Source organism: Callionymus lyra, chromosome 12, assembly GCF_982586985.1.
Source record: "Callionymus lyra chromosome 12, fCalLyr1.hap1.1, whole genome shotgun sequence".
NCBI lineage: Eukaryota > Metazoa > Chordata > Actinopteri > Syngnathiformes > Callionymidae > Callionymus > Callionymus lyra.
Genome location: NC_141829.1, coordinates 5,782,718 through 5,799,431, shown reverse-complemented (window position 1 = coordinate 5,799,431; position 16,714 = coordinate 5,782,718). Strand labels below are relative to the sequence as shown.

Here is a 16,714-nt window from a genome sequence, read left to right as displayed (position 1 = left end):
CTCACGAGGAACGCCGGAGGTTTCTTGAACCGCGTGTCCAGGATCCTCCTGGTCTCGGGCCCCCCGAAGTCCACGCCTTCCTCCAGGGGACTGAGGTACTCCTCGTCCGAGGTGATGGGGCTGCTGATGTCCAGGGGCACCCCCAGGACCCCCCTGGGCTCCGGGGCCGACTCTGCAACATCCAACATGTTGTTGAGGTGACGAGATACGAGATGATTTTCAGGCTCCACATGTCAGACGTGAGATTCCAAACAACGGTTGATTCGCACCGAGAGCAGCCTAGTGAGCCTCGGTAGGTAATTTATAGGTTGACTTTCCCTCCTTGTTGCTATGGTAACTATAAGGAAGGCTGTTCACACGCGACGTATATGAACAGCTCCTGAGAGTTGGAATGAAAAGATGCTTAAGTTTGAACTCACAGAGAAATCTTGATTAGTTCAGACGTTAGATTTCTTACTCGCCGACTCCAGAACATTTTCAATCACTACGAGGAAAAAGCCTGTGTTTGCTTTGTGTAGTTTTGGGATAGAAATAGAATGTGTAGATGGGCTTTACTGTGTTTTATTAGAAGTATGTCATTGTTTTGAAGCTCACGCAAACTTTCAACAGCAAATTAAAGTTAAATATCAGCACATTTAAGCCAAAATATTTACTAAATGTATAAAAATTAAACTAAAGATGCTCAAATAATCAGAAATGTGATCATTTAATTAATATAAAATGTGTTTAAAAATCATCTTGCTGGGAATATTATGTATTTTATATTATTCTGTTTATATTTCTTTCATTATTTTTATTCAGTTTTTTTAATCATCATAAAAAAAGTTGTGTTTACGACACCGGCATGAAAAGTTTTCTGGTTCTGACAATTTAAGACGTTCTTTTTTTGTTACTCGGGTTTCATGGAAACCTAGAAGTATTACTTAGTATTATAAGTATTACAGTTTCTTCATGAGATTATATAGACTTTTGAGGTAGAATTAATTAATTTTAATCCAGTTTTTATCCTGTTTATTATGGTTACTTTAAAGAATGTTTTTAATTACCGCCAAACTCATTTCACAATTCCAAAGATGTATATTGAAAACATAATGTTAAAATAAACTGTGTTGAGTTTCAATCAGTAAGGATTCGCTCTTCTGTGAAATGTATTTGTCCCACGCCATTGAACGCATCATCGGCATGTTATTTAATGTTTCATGATGTTCTGGAGCAAAATAAATAAAGTGTTTTCATTTTGGTCGATATTAGGCATTATTAAGATTTATTGAACCACTTTTTTTTCAAAGGACTTTTGCATTAAATCATCAATTGTAGTTATTGTTACTGACGGGCTGATGATGTGTCATGAAACAATTTGGAGGTGAAGCAACTGTGTCATGAAACAGTGTCTTACTGTTAAAAGGCCACTAGATGTCACTCTCTGCATCAAAATCTTTGGCTCTGATCTACTAAGTCAATGAAACTTGGCATCATTTTCAAACTTAGACTGACATCTAGTGGCCTTTTAAAGGTAAGACTGTTTTGTGACACAGTGGCTTCACTATGAAACTGTGTCATGAAACAGTGTCTTAATGTTACAAGGCCACTAGATGTCACTCTCTGCTTTAAAAATATTTGGCTCTGATCTACTAAGTCAATGAAACTTGGCGTCATTTTCAAACTCAGACTGACATCTAGTGGCCTTTTAAAGGTAAGACACTGTTTCGTGACACAGTGGCTTCACTATGAAACTGTTTCATGAGGCTTCATTGACGCATCTCTTGCTATTGTCACATGACATGTAGCGTCTTGTCTGGTTTTCGTCGCATGACCATGATATTAATATTTACTATTGACATTTTGAAATGACCGGAAAATAGCACCGAGGCCGAGGTAAGACCGGGAAGTTCTATTGACTACACTATTATCAACATTCATTTCTTTAGACAAAATGAATAAACGAAACACTTTGCAAAGGTATATATATATGTCAAAGTACAGATTGGAATCCAGTAGGATCTGGAATCCTACTAGTACAGATTGGAATTCCAATCCTGCTACTGAACTGGGATTTTAATATTGATATGTAAATCAGAGAAAAACCATGAGTTAGTGACTCGGGATAAAAAAGAGCTAATTTCCCTCCCAAGCCAGTTTCAAAGTTGATGTCAAAGTGACAGCATGAAGTAGCTCGATCAAGTGATGGCGGAGGATGAGGAGCAGCAGAAGGAGATTGTCCTGGTAGAATTCCCATTTGGACAGATTGGAATTCTAATATTCAGATCCCAATACAGTAGTAGAATTCCAATATCTCCTAGTAGAGATTGGGATTCACTAGTAGAATCTGGAATCCTCCTAGAAACGATTGGAATTCCAATATTCAGATCCCAGTTCAGTAGTAGGATTCCAATCTGTACTTTGACATATACATTCGTTTGTTGATCCGTTCAAAGGCAAGAGTCCGATCGCCCTGATATCTCGGCTGCCACGACGATGTGAGAAAACAAGTCATAACTTGGTCGGTCTACCCTCAACAACGCAATAAAACCTTACCTGGCTTCACCGTGAGCGTGGCACTGCTGGATGACTTTCCTTCTTTATTTGTCGCCGTCACGCAGTATTTGCCTCCGTCGCGTACGTTCGCCGACTTGATGAGCAGACTGTGTCGCTCGCCTTCCACTTTGACGGTGAAACGAGCACCGTTGGCGATTTCGCTTCCGTCTTTCGTCCACGTCACTGAAGGAAAACCGTCGATACTTAATACCTCAGTGGGTACGAACAGGGGTTCAGGGGTTTGGTTTAAACCGTACCTTCGGGGGAAGGGTTTCCAGCGATGATGCATTTCAACTGAACGTCCGAACCAGACGAGGCGACGACGTCTTGGATGGGGGACTCGAACACCGGGGCTTCCATGGGGTCTTCTCCAGCGGACACGTACGAATCATCTGAAGAATCTGTGGCGTATAATTCAAATCCTAGCATCACTTAAAAGGCTTTACCACCTGAGTGCAGTCCCTGGGTCAAGGTGATAAATGTGTTTGTGGTAACCCTTGTGTTGCCTCAAGGTCAAGGTGAACAACCTCCACCACTGCATATGTATTCATGGAAGTCGGGGAGGTCGTTTACTTTGACCCAGAGACAACACAAGGGATACCACAAATGTGTTTGTTTCCGGGCCACCGGGTCACCTTGACCCAGGGGCCGCACAAAATTGAAACAAATATTGTACGTCGGGGATGTCGGAGCTAACCTTGCTCTGGAGACATAGGACGTGTGCGACGGTTCTTCGCTTTGGTCTTCTGCTGCTGCTTATCCTTTGAGCTTGTAGCGATCAGCTGAGGTGCCTCCACCGGAAGATCCTCCTCCATCTTCTCATCCTCGACAACAATCGTAGGGATCTTTAACTTACACAGTTGTCTCGGGGGATTCACTTCCATCTTCTCCTCCACCGGACTAACGATGGACACCGTCTGTGGTTTTGCAGGAGCGGGGGAGACCGGTTCTTGCATGGCTCCGGCTCTTCTTTGTACCAGCGGACTTTCGGGTCTATTTTCGATCTTCCTCAGCTTCACTTCTATCGGTGTTCGTCTCCCGGAGGATTCGTCGCGATGTGGCGTCTGCACCAGAGATTCAGGAGAAGAATTTCCAGAATCCTGTATTCGGGTTATTCTCTGCACGAGCGGACTAGGGGGTCGGCGGTCAACCTTCCTCAACGTCACGTCGACAACGTTTTTACTCGGAGAGTCTTCTCGTTGCTGGACGTGAAGCGCGGGCGACGACGATCTCTGGAAAATCTCCGTCACCGGACTGACGCGACTTAATTCTCGAAGGGGTCGCTGCCCGGGTAGGTCTGACAACTGCATGGATTCCGGCACAGCCGCCCCAGGACTTGACGTCTTCTGGTGCGGGATTTGTTGAACCTTTGGATGTTGATTAAGTTCCTTTTCTCGCTGCTCTTTAGCCCACTGGACGCGCTCTCGCTCCTGTAGTTTTTGCAGTACTTGTGGAGGAATAGGTTCTATTTTTCTAAAGGGTTGCCGTTGCTTCCCCTTCAGGGTGAGCTGCTCCGTCGAAAAGGATTTTTTCATATGAGGTTTACCGACAAGCTTCTTGATTCGCTGGAGCTCCTCCGTGAACTTGTTCTCAATGTCCTGAACCTTCTGGGAGTACCGCGGTTTCTCCTCCAGCGACGCAGCCCTTTGTCTGAACATTGTCCTTCGCTCGGCTGCGTCTTCCTTCAGAGCCTCTCGTAGATCCTCCCTGGAGCTTTCTCTAGAGATACCCAAGTGACTCCCTCCATCGTCCGAATCCACGGAACCGGCACGATTAAACCCGGCCCAGGATCGACCCGATAAAGAACCTTCGGGGATATCAAGGCTACGTCTTCGCTCCTCGAGCCCCCGGACCTTCTCGAAAACCTTTGAGCTCGCCCTTGTGAGTTTCGGGGAGGGTCTAGTTGTGTATTCTTTCCTTGTGTATTCACTTAACGGGGTCTGCGGTCTGGAGTCTTGGGATGTAGATCTTGGCTGTTTGACCTTTTCTTCGAACTCTCCGGGAACGGTGTCTTGGTATTCGGTCGGCCCGACGATCTTCTTGCGCAGGTTGATGGGCGTCGTTGATCCGGAGCGGTTGGACATGGGGGAGGCGGAGGGTCTCTTGACAAGTCTAGGCGACGGGGGCGGGAGGACTTGGGGTGGTGATTCTCTCGTAAACTCAGATTCACTCCTGAAAGAATAGATTTGCATAAAAATGATTTATTTATGGTATAAAATATATTTTTAAAAGTTCATTCCTGACCTGAAACCATATTCGAGAAATATTATGACTCATACTTTTGCTCATTGGTTCACTAGAAATTAACTCCAACTCCTGCCAAGACCTTTTGGTTCTTCTACCCCATATCTTTGAGTAGGTCTTGTATCTGCATAATTTGATTCCATTCTGAAGTAGACAGATGGTAACCTTTGAAATATGCTTGATAGCAATGACCAAACTAGGACAGCAGGTGGCAGTAGCTCAACACACGATAGCTCTCAAGCTCCTGCTGTACCTCAAAGAGTGATGCACCTTCAAAGGCTTCTTGGATCCAGATTGTAATAGGGGACAACAACAAAAAAAAAATTCTACTACAAAAAAACTAATGAATCTCTTTAACTCTTTTTGATTCATTTGGTTAACAGGCAGAAAGAATTGTTCAGTATAAAAGACAAAATATGTGTGTATATGTGTGTTGTTGTGATGTGTGACTCTTTTGTATCATCAGTCTGTGTTTGTACAAAACTCTCTTATCACTGAAATATTGACATTAGAAAATGATCTTAAGCTCCGCCCACTGAAAACACTTGTTGACCATAACTACACCCACTCTGCTGTGATTGGTCAACCGTGGAGGTTTGTCACCGCGCGTCATCAATCCCCGGAAGTCTCGACCTCCCAGGGACTCGTTGTATAAACAAAGCGGGGCCTGATTGCAGCTGTCTGGAGGAGGAGTGAAGCCATTATTACCTCATAATGGACTCTCGTAACCTCTCGTTCGCCCAGATTTCAGAGCAACTTTATAAAGTAATAAGTATATAATCTGAAGCTTTTTACCCAAATAAAACCAAGCCAACTCTAAAATAACCAAAATTGCGAACCAGACTGAAATTAAATCTATTCAACATGTTCTTGCCTGATTGTGCTTGAAGTATCCTCAAGTCTGAATGCTCTTCTTCCATCGTCCGCGCATCTGTCCATCACTGTTGCTGACAGAGAAGAAATAATGTAGGTTAAGGACAGTTATTTGCTTGATTGTGAAGCAAAAATGTAGTTTTTTTTAAATCACCAAAAAAGCCCGTCATCATTGAAGTATCTCTGAGCACGACTTGAACAAACCAATACCTGGATATGAAGGCTGGTCCTCATAATCCCCACCGTCATCTTTGGTCTCATATTGGTCGCCTTCATCTTCTGTCGTCTCAGAATCTGCAATTATATCGTTCGTTAATTATATCACAATTATAAGGATATTATTACGTTATAGCTTATTGAGTTTTGCATGTCCTTAGAACAAACGTCAACTGTTGATCTGTTGTCGAGGGAAATCTTTTATCCACCAGGACGACTGACGCCAGGAAACCCAGCACAGGTTGAATAGATAAGTGAACAACCTCCATGTGTCTGGAGCGAACACTGGGAGAATGGATCACCGCTGGTGTTGCCAAGCAGCCCGAGAAACGGTCCGATGTGAAAACCGCCCTGAAAAGGGACGACGAGTCTCTCTCGAGCCGACAGGAGTGTTTTTAAAGGAGCGTCGATAAATCAGATGTTTAGATGCAACGCACGGGAGTCACGGCCACGAGTCTGTCGTGGTTCACATTCACCGAGCGTCGGTGGAGCCGCGGACGCTGATGCCAACAAAGTGAGGACGAGAAGATGCTGCTGGAAAACTGTGTCGCTAGATCTCGTGTTTTGAAGTCAAAGTACAGGTTTTATTAAAGTGAATTCAAATACATTCACCTGTTCAGGCTTGTTACTTAGTTGTTGTTACTTAGTTGTTGTTGTTACTTAGTTGTTGTTACTTAGTTGTTGTTGTTACTTAGGTGTTGTTGTTACTTAGTTGTTGTTGTTACTTAGTTGTTGTTACTTAGTTGTTGTTACTTAGTTGTTGTTGTTACTTAGGTGTTGTTGTTACTTAGTTATTGTTGTTACTTAGTTGTTGTTACTTAGTTGTTGTTGTTAGTTAGTTATGGATGACTTTAATAAATTGTATATATATATATATATATATATATTTATATACAGTATATATTTTTTTTAGACGTCCTTCATCATACTTGTGTTCTGGGTTTTTTGTCGTTATTTTTTTTGGACATCATACTTGTTAATCTATTAATATAGTTGTTGTTCTTTTTAGACAACCTTCATCATTCTTGTGTGTGTTTATTTTCTTAAATTAAAAATAAAGGATGTGTAAAAAAAACAAAAAAAACATGTCTAATCATACTTATGTTATTTTACAAAGATAAAGCCAGCTTTGGATATTTTTTTGTGTGTTCTGGGGTTTTTTGTGTGATTTTCTGGTAGTGTTTTCATTTTTTACATGTCCTTTATTTTTTATTCATGTCATACTCCTTTTCCGGGATTTTTTTGTTTTATTGTTTTTTTACTGTCCTTCATGTAGGTTATTTTCTGGGAATTTTGCAGTGTTGTTTTGGACATCATACTTATGTGTGTTTGTTTTGTTATATTTTTTAGTCAACCTTCATCATACTTGTGTCATTTTATACAGATATAGCCGCGTTTTGTTTTTTAATGTGAATTTTGTGTGCTTTTTTAATGTTTTTAAACATGTTATGTTTTGATTTTTTACACGTCCTTTATTTTTTATTTATGTCTTATGTCATACTTCTTTTCTGGGATTTTTTTATTTTTTATTGTTTTTAGAAGTCCTTCATATAGTGTATATTTCTAGTTTTTTTGTCATTTTTTTGAAAAATCGAACTTATGTGTCTTCGTTTTTGTTATATTTTATAGCCACGTTTGGGTTTTTTGTGGGATTTTTTTGTGCTTTTGTTATGTCTTTAGACATGTTACTTTTTACACGTCCTTCATTCATTTCTTACATTATACTTCTTTTCTGGGATTTTTGGTTTTGTTGTTTCTAGAAGTCCTTCCTCATAGTTTTGTTCTAGTGTTGTTGTTTTCTGCTCCTCTTTAAAAACCCTTCATCATACTTACATTCTGTATTTTTATTTATTTGTTTTCTTCAGTTTGTGAAGATCATTAACATTAAACAAAAGCACAAAAACACAAAATCATAGAAGGTTTAAAGTCAATGAAAATTCTGTAAAAGTAACACAATGTAAGTAAGTAAGTAAGTAATATTTATTTATATAGCGCTTTTCGAGACCAGGGTCACAAAGCGCTTAAACAATCAAAACAATACTCAAAAAAGTACATACTTTAAAGATCAAGATCATACTGAGAACAACACAGGAGTTCGAGAAATTCAAGGAAAAGCCTGAACAAATAGAAACGTCTTAAGATGTTCATTATGTAAAGATTATTCCTTTATAGGGGGACATGGAGGGTCTCAGCCTGTCCCAGCTACAAAGAGCAAGAGGCAGGGGGACACCCTAAAAAAAGGTCTTCTTTCTCTGAAGATTCTCTATTTAACCTTCATAATGGTTCACGTGGAGAACTCATGATCAGGTCTAAAGCATCTGCATCGTCTTCATCCACAGGAACCGATGGTTCTCGTCAGACTCCGAGAGGATTCGCTCAAAATAGAAAAGCAGCCTCTGAGTCACTGGCATCACCGCGGCTCTCGCGTGGCGTCGGACTCGCAGCAGGTGGAATTGATTATAAAACAAACAAAAATAAAACGACCTGTCATCACCTTCCGGCAGAACCACGAGGACGTTAAGACACGAGTTCTGTTCCTTTTTTCTCGACTTGTTTCACGAAACCAGGTGCGACGCTCGCGTGGGAAGATGTTGCTGTTATTACATCGTCGTTGCTATATTTAAAAACACCACTGATGGGAGGCAGGAAGTCAAACTCTGGGCTGGAAATATATTATTATTGGACGGAATGATGCAGATTGTCACCCACCAGGGGGCGCACAGTAACCCAGAGATTATCGCTACCACCCCACGCCATGAAGGTTGTTGGTTCACTTCCAGTTTAAGGCAAACCTGCGTCCTTTCTGTGGGTTCGTTAGTCTGTCGTCCTCCGGCTTGCATAGGTAAACTCCGGGTACTCCCACCATCCAAAAACAAACACAAATCCAGTACTCAAATCAGTCAAACTTTTTTGTACTATAGGCCGGTTAAATGTCAGGGATCGACTTTCAGATAAAAAAAAGCAAAGATACAACAAAATGACCTGCAAAAAACTACAATTAAGTGCATGAAAAAAACACCATAACGTTGAATCAGCAAGAGCTCTGGACTAAGCTGGGTTTGTTGTCATTCTTTTTTTTGTGTGTTTGTTTTCTTATATTTTTTACACTATCTTCATAATTCTTGTGTTTTTTTATACAGATATAGCTGTTTTATTTGTTTTTTTTCCCCCAAGTCCTCAATAATATTTGTTCTGAGCTTTTTTGGGAGATTTTCTTTCGCATTTTTTTTATGTTTTTAGTTTTCAGAATTCCTTCATATAGGTTATATTTTAGCTTTTTTATTGTGTTTTTTTGGACATCATCCTTATGTGTTTTTGTTTTGTTATATTTTGTAGACGACCTTCATCATTCTTATTTTATTTATACAGATATAGCCGTTTTGTTTTTTGTTTATTTCCCTCCAAGTCCTCAATAATATTTGTGTTCTGGGCTTTTTTGGGAGATTTATTTTGTGCTTTTTTATGTTTTTAGACATGTTTTGTTTTTATTTTTTATTTATGTCTTATGTCATACTTCTTTTTTGGATTATTTGTTTTATTGTTTTTTTTGTTTTCAGAAGACCTTCATATAGGTTATATTTTAGGTTTTTTATTGTGGTTATTTTTGGACATCATCCTTACTTGTGTTTGTTTTGTTGTATTTTGTAGACGACCTTCATCATAATTGTGTTCTTTTATAAAGATAAAGATGAATCAGAGAGATCTGTGGACCGGTTACAACAAGATGTTTGTGTTTCTGCATCTATGTATGTTTGATCGTATGCTGACGATGTTGTTCTGTATGTGTGCGTCTCCTCTTTTTCTTTTAAAAACCTTGTGTCAATGAAGAAGTTGTGTTTTAGAGTTTGTGTTTTTTATCATTTACAGTAGTTGAGACACGCAACTACTAAACTAAATTAAACTTAACTAAATACCTTATAGTTGGTAATAATATATAGACTTTTTTTGACATTTGGGGGCCACTGCTCTAAAGTATCCGAATCATCAGAAAAGTCAGCTTCAAACACCAGAATGTAAAACAGTTATTCCTAAATTTAAAGTTATTCCTAACTTTGTGCGAAAAAAGAGACCAAAGTGAACAAAACTACACAAAAATGTATGAACTAAGACGCGAAGTTATACGGGCTCACATCAAGAAGGTTGTCGGTTCAAATATTATTGCAAACCATTTTTCTATTAAAAAAAAAATAACACCTGAGGGAGTCGACCAATCAGAACACAGTGGCTTTTACTTCAGTCTGGTTTCTACGACTTGAAACCTAAGTCGTATTATATCGACAAAAAGAAAATCTTCCACAAAATGAATCTATTTTAACCTGCTATGTTGCAACTGATAAGATATTTCAGTTATATTTAACTGAACTAACACTAATGAATACACACAAAAATCTACTTGAATTTATAAAAATTTACTCGGTAAATTGACAAAACAACCTCCTTTCTTTTTCTTTTTTTTTTATTTTCCCAGCGTGAACTAAGAAAATACTTTGTTGGCTCGTGCGCGAACACAGGAGGTGCTCGGCCTGATAAGACAGTTATGTAACATATTATGCAGCGAGAGGGAGTTGAAGAGATGCCAGTATTCTCTCAAACACTGGAGTACAAGCGTAATCCCTGCGTCTAATCCTGCTCGTCTGTGTCGACACGAAGACAAAACTAATTAATCTGGACGCTTTCATTGGTTGTCGTTTTTTTTTTTTAACTTTGGCTCAATAACAGCGCTTAAGAAATATTTGTTTCTGGCGCCCCCTGCTGTTAGAGTGTGATAACTGCAATCTGTCCGGAAAAACATCACGACTGTCACAAACTAAGTTCAGCGAGTTCACAGAGTTCGTTTTTATTCGACCGATTCGCCGAAGACGATCTAGAACAACGGTAGCCGCGCTAACTAGCATCATAGCTAATCTTCGCTACAACGGTCCCGTGACGTTTTTTTCCCGAAAGCACATTTTTAAACTGAAATCCAAGTAGATGAATATTCATGTTGGTATCTTGACCTATAGAGTGTTTGAGAAAAGATAAGGAACAGAGATTATATGTCAACAACGAGAGAAAAATTGGTAAAAATTTGAATATGAAAAGATAATAAGATCCTTAAGTCCTGTTTGGTTAAATATTCAGTTCAGACCCGCAAGTTAGACTGGGCAACATTTTAGTCTAGTATGTGCTTAACATTTAAACCTAAATTTCAAAGGGATTATGGATGTCAACAATGATACAGGGTTGATTAGCTTAGCATTAGCCTTCTGCTCATCGACAGTGTGTCCTAGAGGTACGTAACATCATTCTGTGCAAGGTCGTCTACTGCGAGTTCTAAGGAAGACACTCAGGAGGCTGAACGATGTTTTAAAGTCGTTAGCTAGCGCTGCACGATGCTCCTCCAGTAGCGCCGTGTTAGCCTCCATGCTCGAGCTATCATCGTCCGTCTTTGGATTTGAACGCTTTAGAGCTCATATTCAAGAGTTAGCTCGTCAAAGTTTGTTACCGGAGTATTTTTCTGTCTGCAGGGATTGACTAGGTTGGTTTTCTTGAGAAGTTTTACCGGAGCACACGTGTCTCACACCAAAGCCGAAATTCAAAAATGCACATCAAGACCAATAAAATACTTCGTATAATCTTGTTTTCAAAGTCTATCGACATAAAAGCTGGACTATAGGAAAACGTTTGGAGCCAAATCGACACACATGTCCATCATCGTGATCCACAACGAAGCTGTTCTTGTTAACATAGTCTTAAAAAGGCTTAGGATGGAAATGAATGAAACCGCCGTCTCCGAACAAAAGCCGTTCGGTCGATGCATCGAACACTCTTTGCTAAACGTGAAGAGATCAGGGAGACACTATCGTGTAAGTCGTGACTGAAACCATTTCTTCAGAGAGAAAAAAAAGTTTTTTGGGAACAAAGTACTGCTTTTTTTTAATACTTATTCAAAGTAGTATCTTCTGACCAGGTGTATTCCAACGACAAGAATCCAATGTTTCTTCTTATTCAATGATATGGTAGAAAGATGGTGATTGAACCCCACAATCGTTCTTAAATGAATCGAAGTATATCCTGATATTTCATATCTTCTGTTGATTCAATGCAACTAATATTAAAACAAATAAAGTTACACAACTTCCACAATCGATATATACAAAAAAATATCCAGTACAACTGAACAAAGAAAACAATTCTGATCCGACTGTTAAGTGGAAAAGCTGGTTTGAATCCCTGCCTCACCATCTACGACCATCGTTTTCTCCAAAACACAAATGAAAAAATCCAGCCTTTTTTTTCCTCTTTAAGCGACGGAGAGAGAATTATGATTTTCCGACTTGCCTTGTGTGTCTCTTAGTCTTTGGTTTGCATTTTTCTCAACGTCGGAGCTTCCTCGACAGTCGCTCCGTGTCTTGGCTTACGTTCAGCGGCGGCAGGGTATTCCCCGCCATGCACCGGGGGTTCCGAGACCATCGCTGCTGCTGCTTCTCACCTCCCAGGCGCCCACCAGAAAGAAAAAAACCCAAGACAGAACCAAAAACCATCAGCAACTTAAAGAAAAATGGTTTCTCCTGCCAATAAGAACCAAAAGAAAAAAAGGCACTTTTGTCCAATTACATAACAAGTTGCAGCTCAGAACGTGGAGATGATTCCCCTCCATGCGCAGGTGGAGATGACCGTTGAATGCATATCATCCACGCCGAGGGAGCCCCCCCTGTCCAAACAATGGTGCGAGCATCTTCCCCCGCTGAGATCCACCCCGCGGTCAACGCACACCAATAGGCAGGGAAACCAGTGGGAGTGATCCAGTGCTCTCAGTGTTCTCCGGCTGACATTTTGCATTTTTTTTTCTTCCCTCTCCTCTTGTCACTTTTTTCCTTTTCAGAAGACGCCGCCGCCGCCGTCGTCGGCAGGAATGTGGAGGAAAACACTGCAACAGCTGAAGAGACTTCGGCTGCATCGCATTGTTTTTTCTAACGTCTCGCGGCAGACGCTCGTTCAGGGCTGCGAGGATTTCCTTTTGTTTCCCCTCCTGACGTTGAAATCCTTTCCCTGGACGCATCCTCGTGGATTTAATCAAAACCTTTATCTCAAAGAATATGTGTAGCTGCAACCAACCAGGACGTCTCATGTTATTACTACACTTTAAATATCTTGCTGTCAAACAACATGATGATGAGAAAATCAGATTTCGTGTGTCTTTAAACAAACAATGATCTATTATTCAAGGAAAAAATTGATGCAGGATCAGGAGAAAAACAAATACTGATGGTTACATCATCCATTATCTATGATTCATATGCACGTCTATCGTGTGTGTGGTTTTTTTTCCTGGATTTAATTGGCCAGGAAGTGTCTTCGGCCATCAGTCCACACAGCAACAACCACCTTCCACTTGTTTGGACTGTTTAACGAGTCGCTGGCAGCTTGTTAGAGTAATTCTACCCCCCAGTGGTCAGAGAAGCACATGTACTTTTTTGAGTATTGTTTTGATTGTTTAAGCGCTTTGTGACCCTGGTCTCGAAAAGCGCTATATAAATAAATATTACTTACTTACTTACTTACTATGTATTGAGCATCGTTGCAGCATCGATTTGAACCCGACTCGCACTGACTCAAAGACAACTGTTGGTTTTGTTACAGAGATGCTGATTTTTGCCTTTTTTTTTTTTACACGTTTTCGTGGTAAAAATGTATATTAACGTTTAGGCAACAATTATTTGCGTTCACATGGTCCGTCATATATCATACTTTAGTTTTCCGACATTATTCCCCATTTTCTGAGATGTTGATTTTTCGGATTTTTCACAAGTTTTTGTGTTAAAAATACGTCGATTTATACCTTTTTTTTTAGCATTCAAAAAACAACATTTTACATATTTGGGCAACAATTATTTAGGTTCAAATGGTCGAATGTTATTCTTTAGTTTTCCGACATTATTCCCAATTTTCAGAGACGTTGATTTTTTTCAACTGGCATAAACTGGCTTTAAAAATCCGTGGAGAGGTTGATTAAATAAATCAAATCAAAAAACAGAAACTGGTTTAATGTCAGTATTTCCACACAAAAAAACTAGGCAAAAACAAAATGGCGGACAAAAAAAACTGAATGTAAAGTGCATAAAAAGAATAGTCAAATAAATCCTGACTCACAACTGAAGCTCTGGAACAACAAGACTTTCTTTGTTTGTTACTCATTTTCACTAATTGTACTACTTGACTCTGGTGTTGTGATAGTGTAGTAACAAGTATATTTGTGTAGTATTGTCCAGTACTTGACTCTGGTGTTGTGATAGTGTAGTAACAAGTATATATGTGTAGTATTGTCCAGTACTTGACTCTGGTGTTGTGATAGTGTAGTAACAAGTATATATGTGTAGTATTGTCCAGTACTTGACTCTGGTGTTGTGATAGTGTAGTAACAAGTATATATGTGTAGTATTGTCCAGTACTTGACTCTGGTGTTGTGATAGTGTAGTAAATAGTATATATGTGTATTTTTGTCCAGTACTTAACTCTGGTGTTGTGATAGTGTAGTAGCAAGTATATATGTGTAGTATTGTCCAGTACTTGACTCTGGTGTTGTGATAGTGTAGTAACAAGTATATATGTGTAGTATTGTCCAGTACTTGACTCTGGTGTTGTGATAGTGTAGTAACAAGTATATATGTGTAGTATTGTCCAGTACTTGACTCTGGTGTTGTGATAGTGTAGTAACAAGTATATATGTGTAGTATTGTCCAGTACTTGACTCTGGTGTTGTGATAGTGTAGTAACAAGGATATATGTGGAGTATTGTCCAGTACTTGACTCTGGTGTTGTGATAGTGTAGTAACAAGTATATATGTGTAGTATTGTCCAGTACTTGACTCTGGTGTTGTGATAGTGTAGTAACAAGTATATATGTGTAGTATTGTCCAGTACTTGACTCTGGTGTTGTGATAGTGTAGTAACAAGTATATATGTGTAGTATTGTCCAGTACTTGACTCCGGTGTTGTGATAGTGTAGTAACAAGTATATATGTGTAGTATTGTCCAGTACTTGACTCTGGTGTTGTGATAGTGTAGTAACAAGTATATATGTGTAGTATTGTCCAGTACTTGACTCTGGTGTTGTGATAGTGTAGTAACAAGTATATTTGTGTAGTATTGTCCAGTACTTGACTCTGGTGTTGTGATAGTGTAGTAACAAGTATATATGTGTAGTATTGTCCAGTACTTGACTCTGGTGTTGTGATAGTGTAGTAACAAGTATATATGTGTAGTATTGTCCAGTACTTGACTCTGGTGTTGTGATAGTGTAGTAACAAGTATATTTGTGTAGTATTGTCCAGTACTTGACTCTGGTGTTGTGATAGTGTAGTAACAAGTATATATGTGTAGTATTGTCCAGTACTTGACTCTGGTGTTGTGATAGTGTAGTAACAAGTATATATGTGTAGTATTGTCCAGTACTTGACTCTGGTGTTGTGATAGTGTGGTAACAAGTATATATGTGTAGTATTGTCCAGTACTTGACTCTGGTGTTGTGATAGTGTAGTAACAAGTATATATGTGTAGTATTGTCCAGTACTTGACTCTGGTGTTGTGATAGTGTAGTAACAAGTATATTTGTGTAGTATTGTCCAGTACTTGACTCTGGTGTTGTGATAGTGTAGTAACAAGTATATATGTGTAGTATTGTCCAGTACTTGACTCTGGTGTTGTGATAGTGTAGTAACAAGTATATATGTGTTGTATTGTCCAGTACTTGACTCTGGTGTTGTGATAGTGCGGTAACAAGTATATATGTGTAGTATTGTCCAGTACTTGACTCTGGTGTTGTGATAGTGTAGTAACAAGTATATTTGTGTAGTATTGTCCAGTACTTGACTCTGGTGTTGTGATAGTGTAGTAACAAGTATATATGTGTAGTATTGTCCAGTACTTGACTCTGGTGTTGTGATAGTGTAGTAACAAGTATATATGTGTAGTATTGTCCAGTACTTGACTCTGGTGTTGTGATAGTGTAGTAACAAGTATATATGTGTAGTATTGTCCAGTACTTGACTCCGGTGTTGTGATAGTGTAGTAACAAGTATATATGTGTAGTATTGTCCAGTACTTGACTCTGGTGTTGTGATAGTGTAGTAACAAGTATATATGTGTAGTATTGTCCAGTACTTGACTCTGATGTTGTGATAGTGTAGAAACAAGTATATATGTGTAGTATTGTCCAGTACTTGACTCTGGTGTTGTGATAGTGTAGTAACAAGTATATATGTGTAGTATTGTCCAGTACTTGACTCTGGTGTTGTGATAGTGTAGTAACAAGTATATATGTGTAGTATTGTCCAGAATTTGACTCTGGTGTTGTGATAGTGTAGTAACAAGTATATATGTGTAGTATTGTCCAGTACTTGACTCTGGTGTTGTGATAGTGTAGTAACAAGTATATATGTGTAGTATTGTCCAGTACTTGACTCTGGTGTTGTGATGGTGTAGTAACAAGTATATATGTGTAGTATTGTCCAGTACTTGACTCTGGTGTTGTGATAGTGTAGTAACAAGTATATATGTGTAGTATTGTCCAGTACTTGACTCTGGTGTTGTGATAGTGTACTAACAAGTATATATGTGTAGTATTGTCCAGTACTTGACTCTGGTGTTGTGATAGTGTAGTAACAAGGATATATGTGGAGTATTGTCCAGTACTTGACTCTGGTGTTGTGATAGTGTAGTAACAAGTATATATGTGTAGTATTGTCCAGTACTTGACTCTGGTGTTGTGATAGTGTAGTAACAAGTATATATGTGTAGTATTGTCGATTACTTGACTCTGGTGTTGTGATAGTGTAGTAACAAGTATATATGTGTAGTATTGTCC

At 39.2% G+C, this 16,714-nt stretch overlaps 1 protein-coding gene across 2 annotated transcripts in view; it reads right to left on the bottom strand.

Moving 5' to 3' along the window:
• spegb (striated muscle enriched protein kinase b) overlaps positions 1 to 16,714 on the bottom strand; it is a 56,482-nt gene that overhangs the window by 29,675 nt on the left and 10,093 nt on the right. The window contains exons 2-7 of one of the 2 annotated variants that reach the window (XM_087804479.1): positions 5,863 to 5,946; positions 5,654 to 5,726; positions 3,233 to 4,707; positions 2,793 to 2,936; positions 2,536 to 2,718; positions 6 to 172 (exon numbers count right to left, since the gene is read on the bottom strand). In XM_087804479.1, coding sequence (XP_087660605.1) covers positions 6 to 172; positions 2,536 to 2,718; positions 2,793 to 2,936; positions 3,233 to 4,707; positions 5,654 to 5,726; positions 5,863 to 5,946 — 2,126 coding nt within the window. The remainder of the gene's footprint in view (positions 1 to 5; positions 173 to 2,535; positions 2,719 to 2,792; positions 2,937 to 3,232; positions 4,708 to 5,653; positions 5,727 to 5,862; positions 5,947 to 16,714) is intronic. The other variant, XM_087804480.1, reaches the window with a different exon arrangement.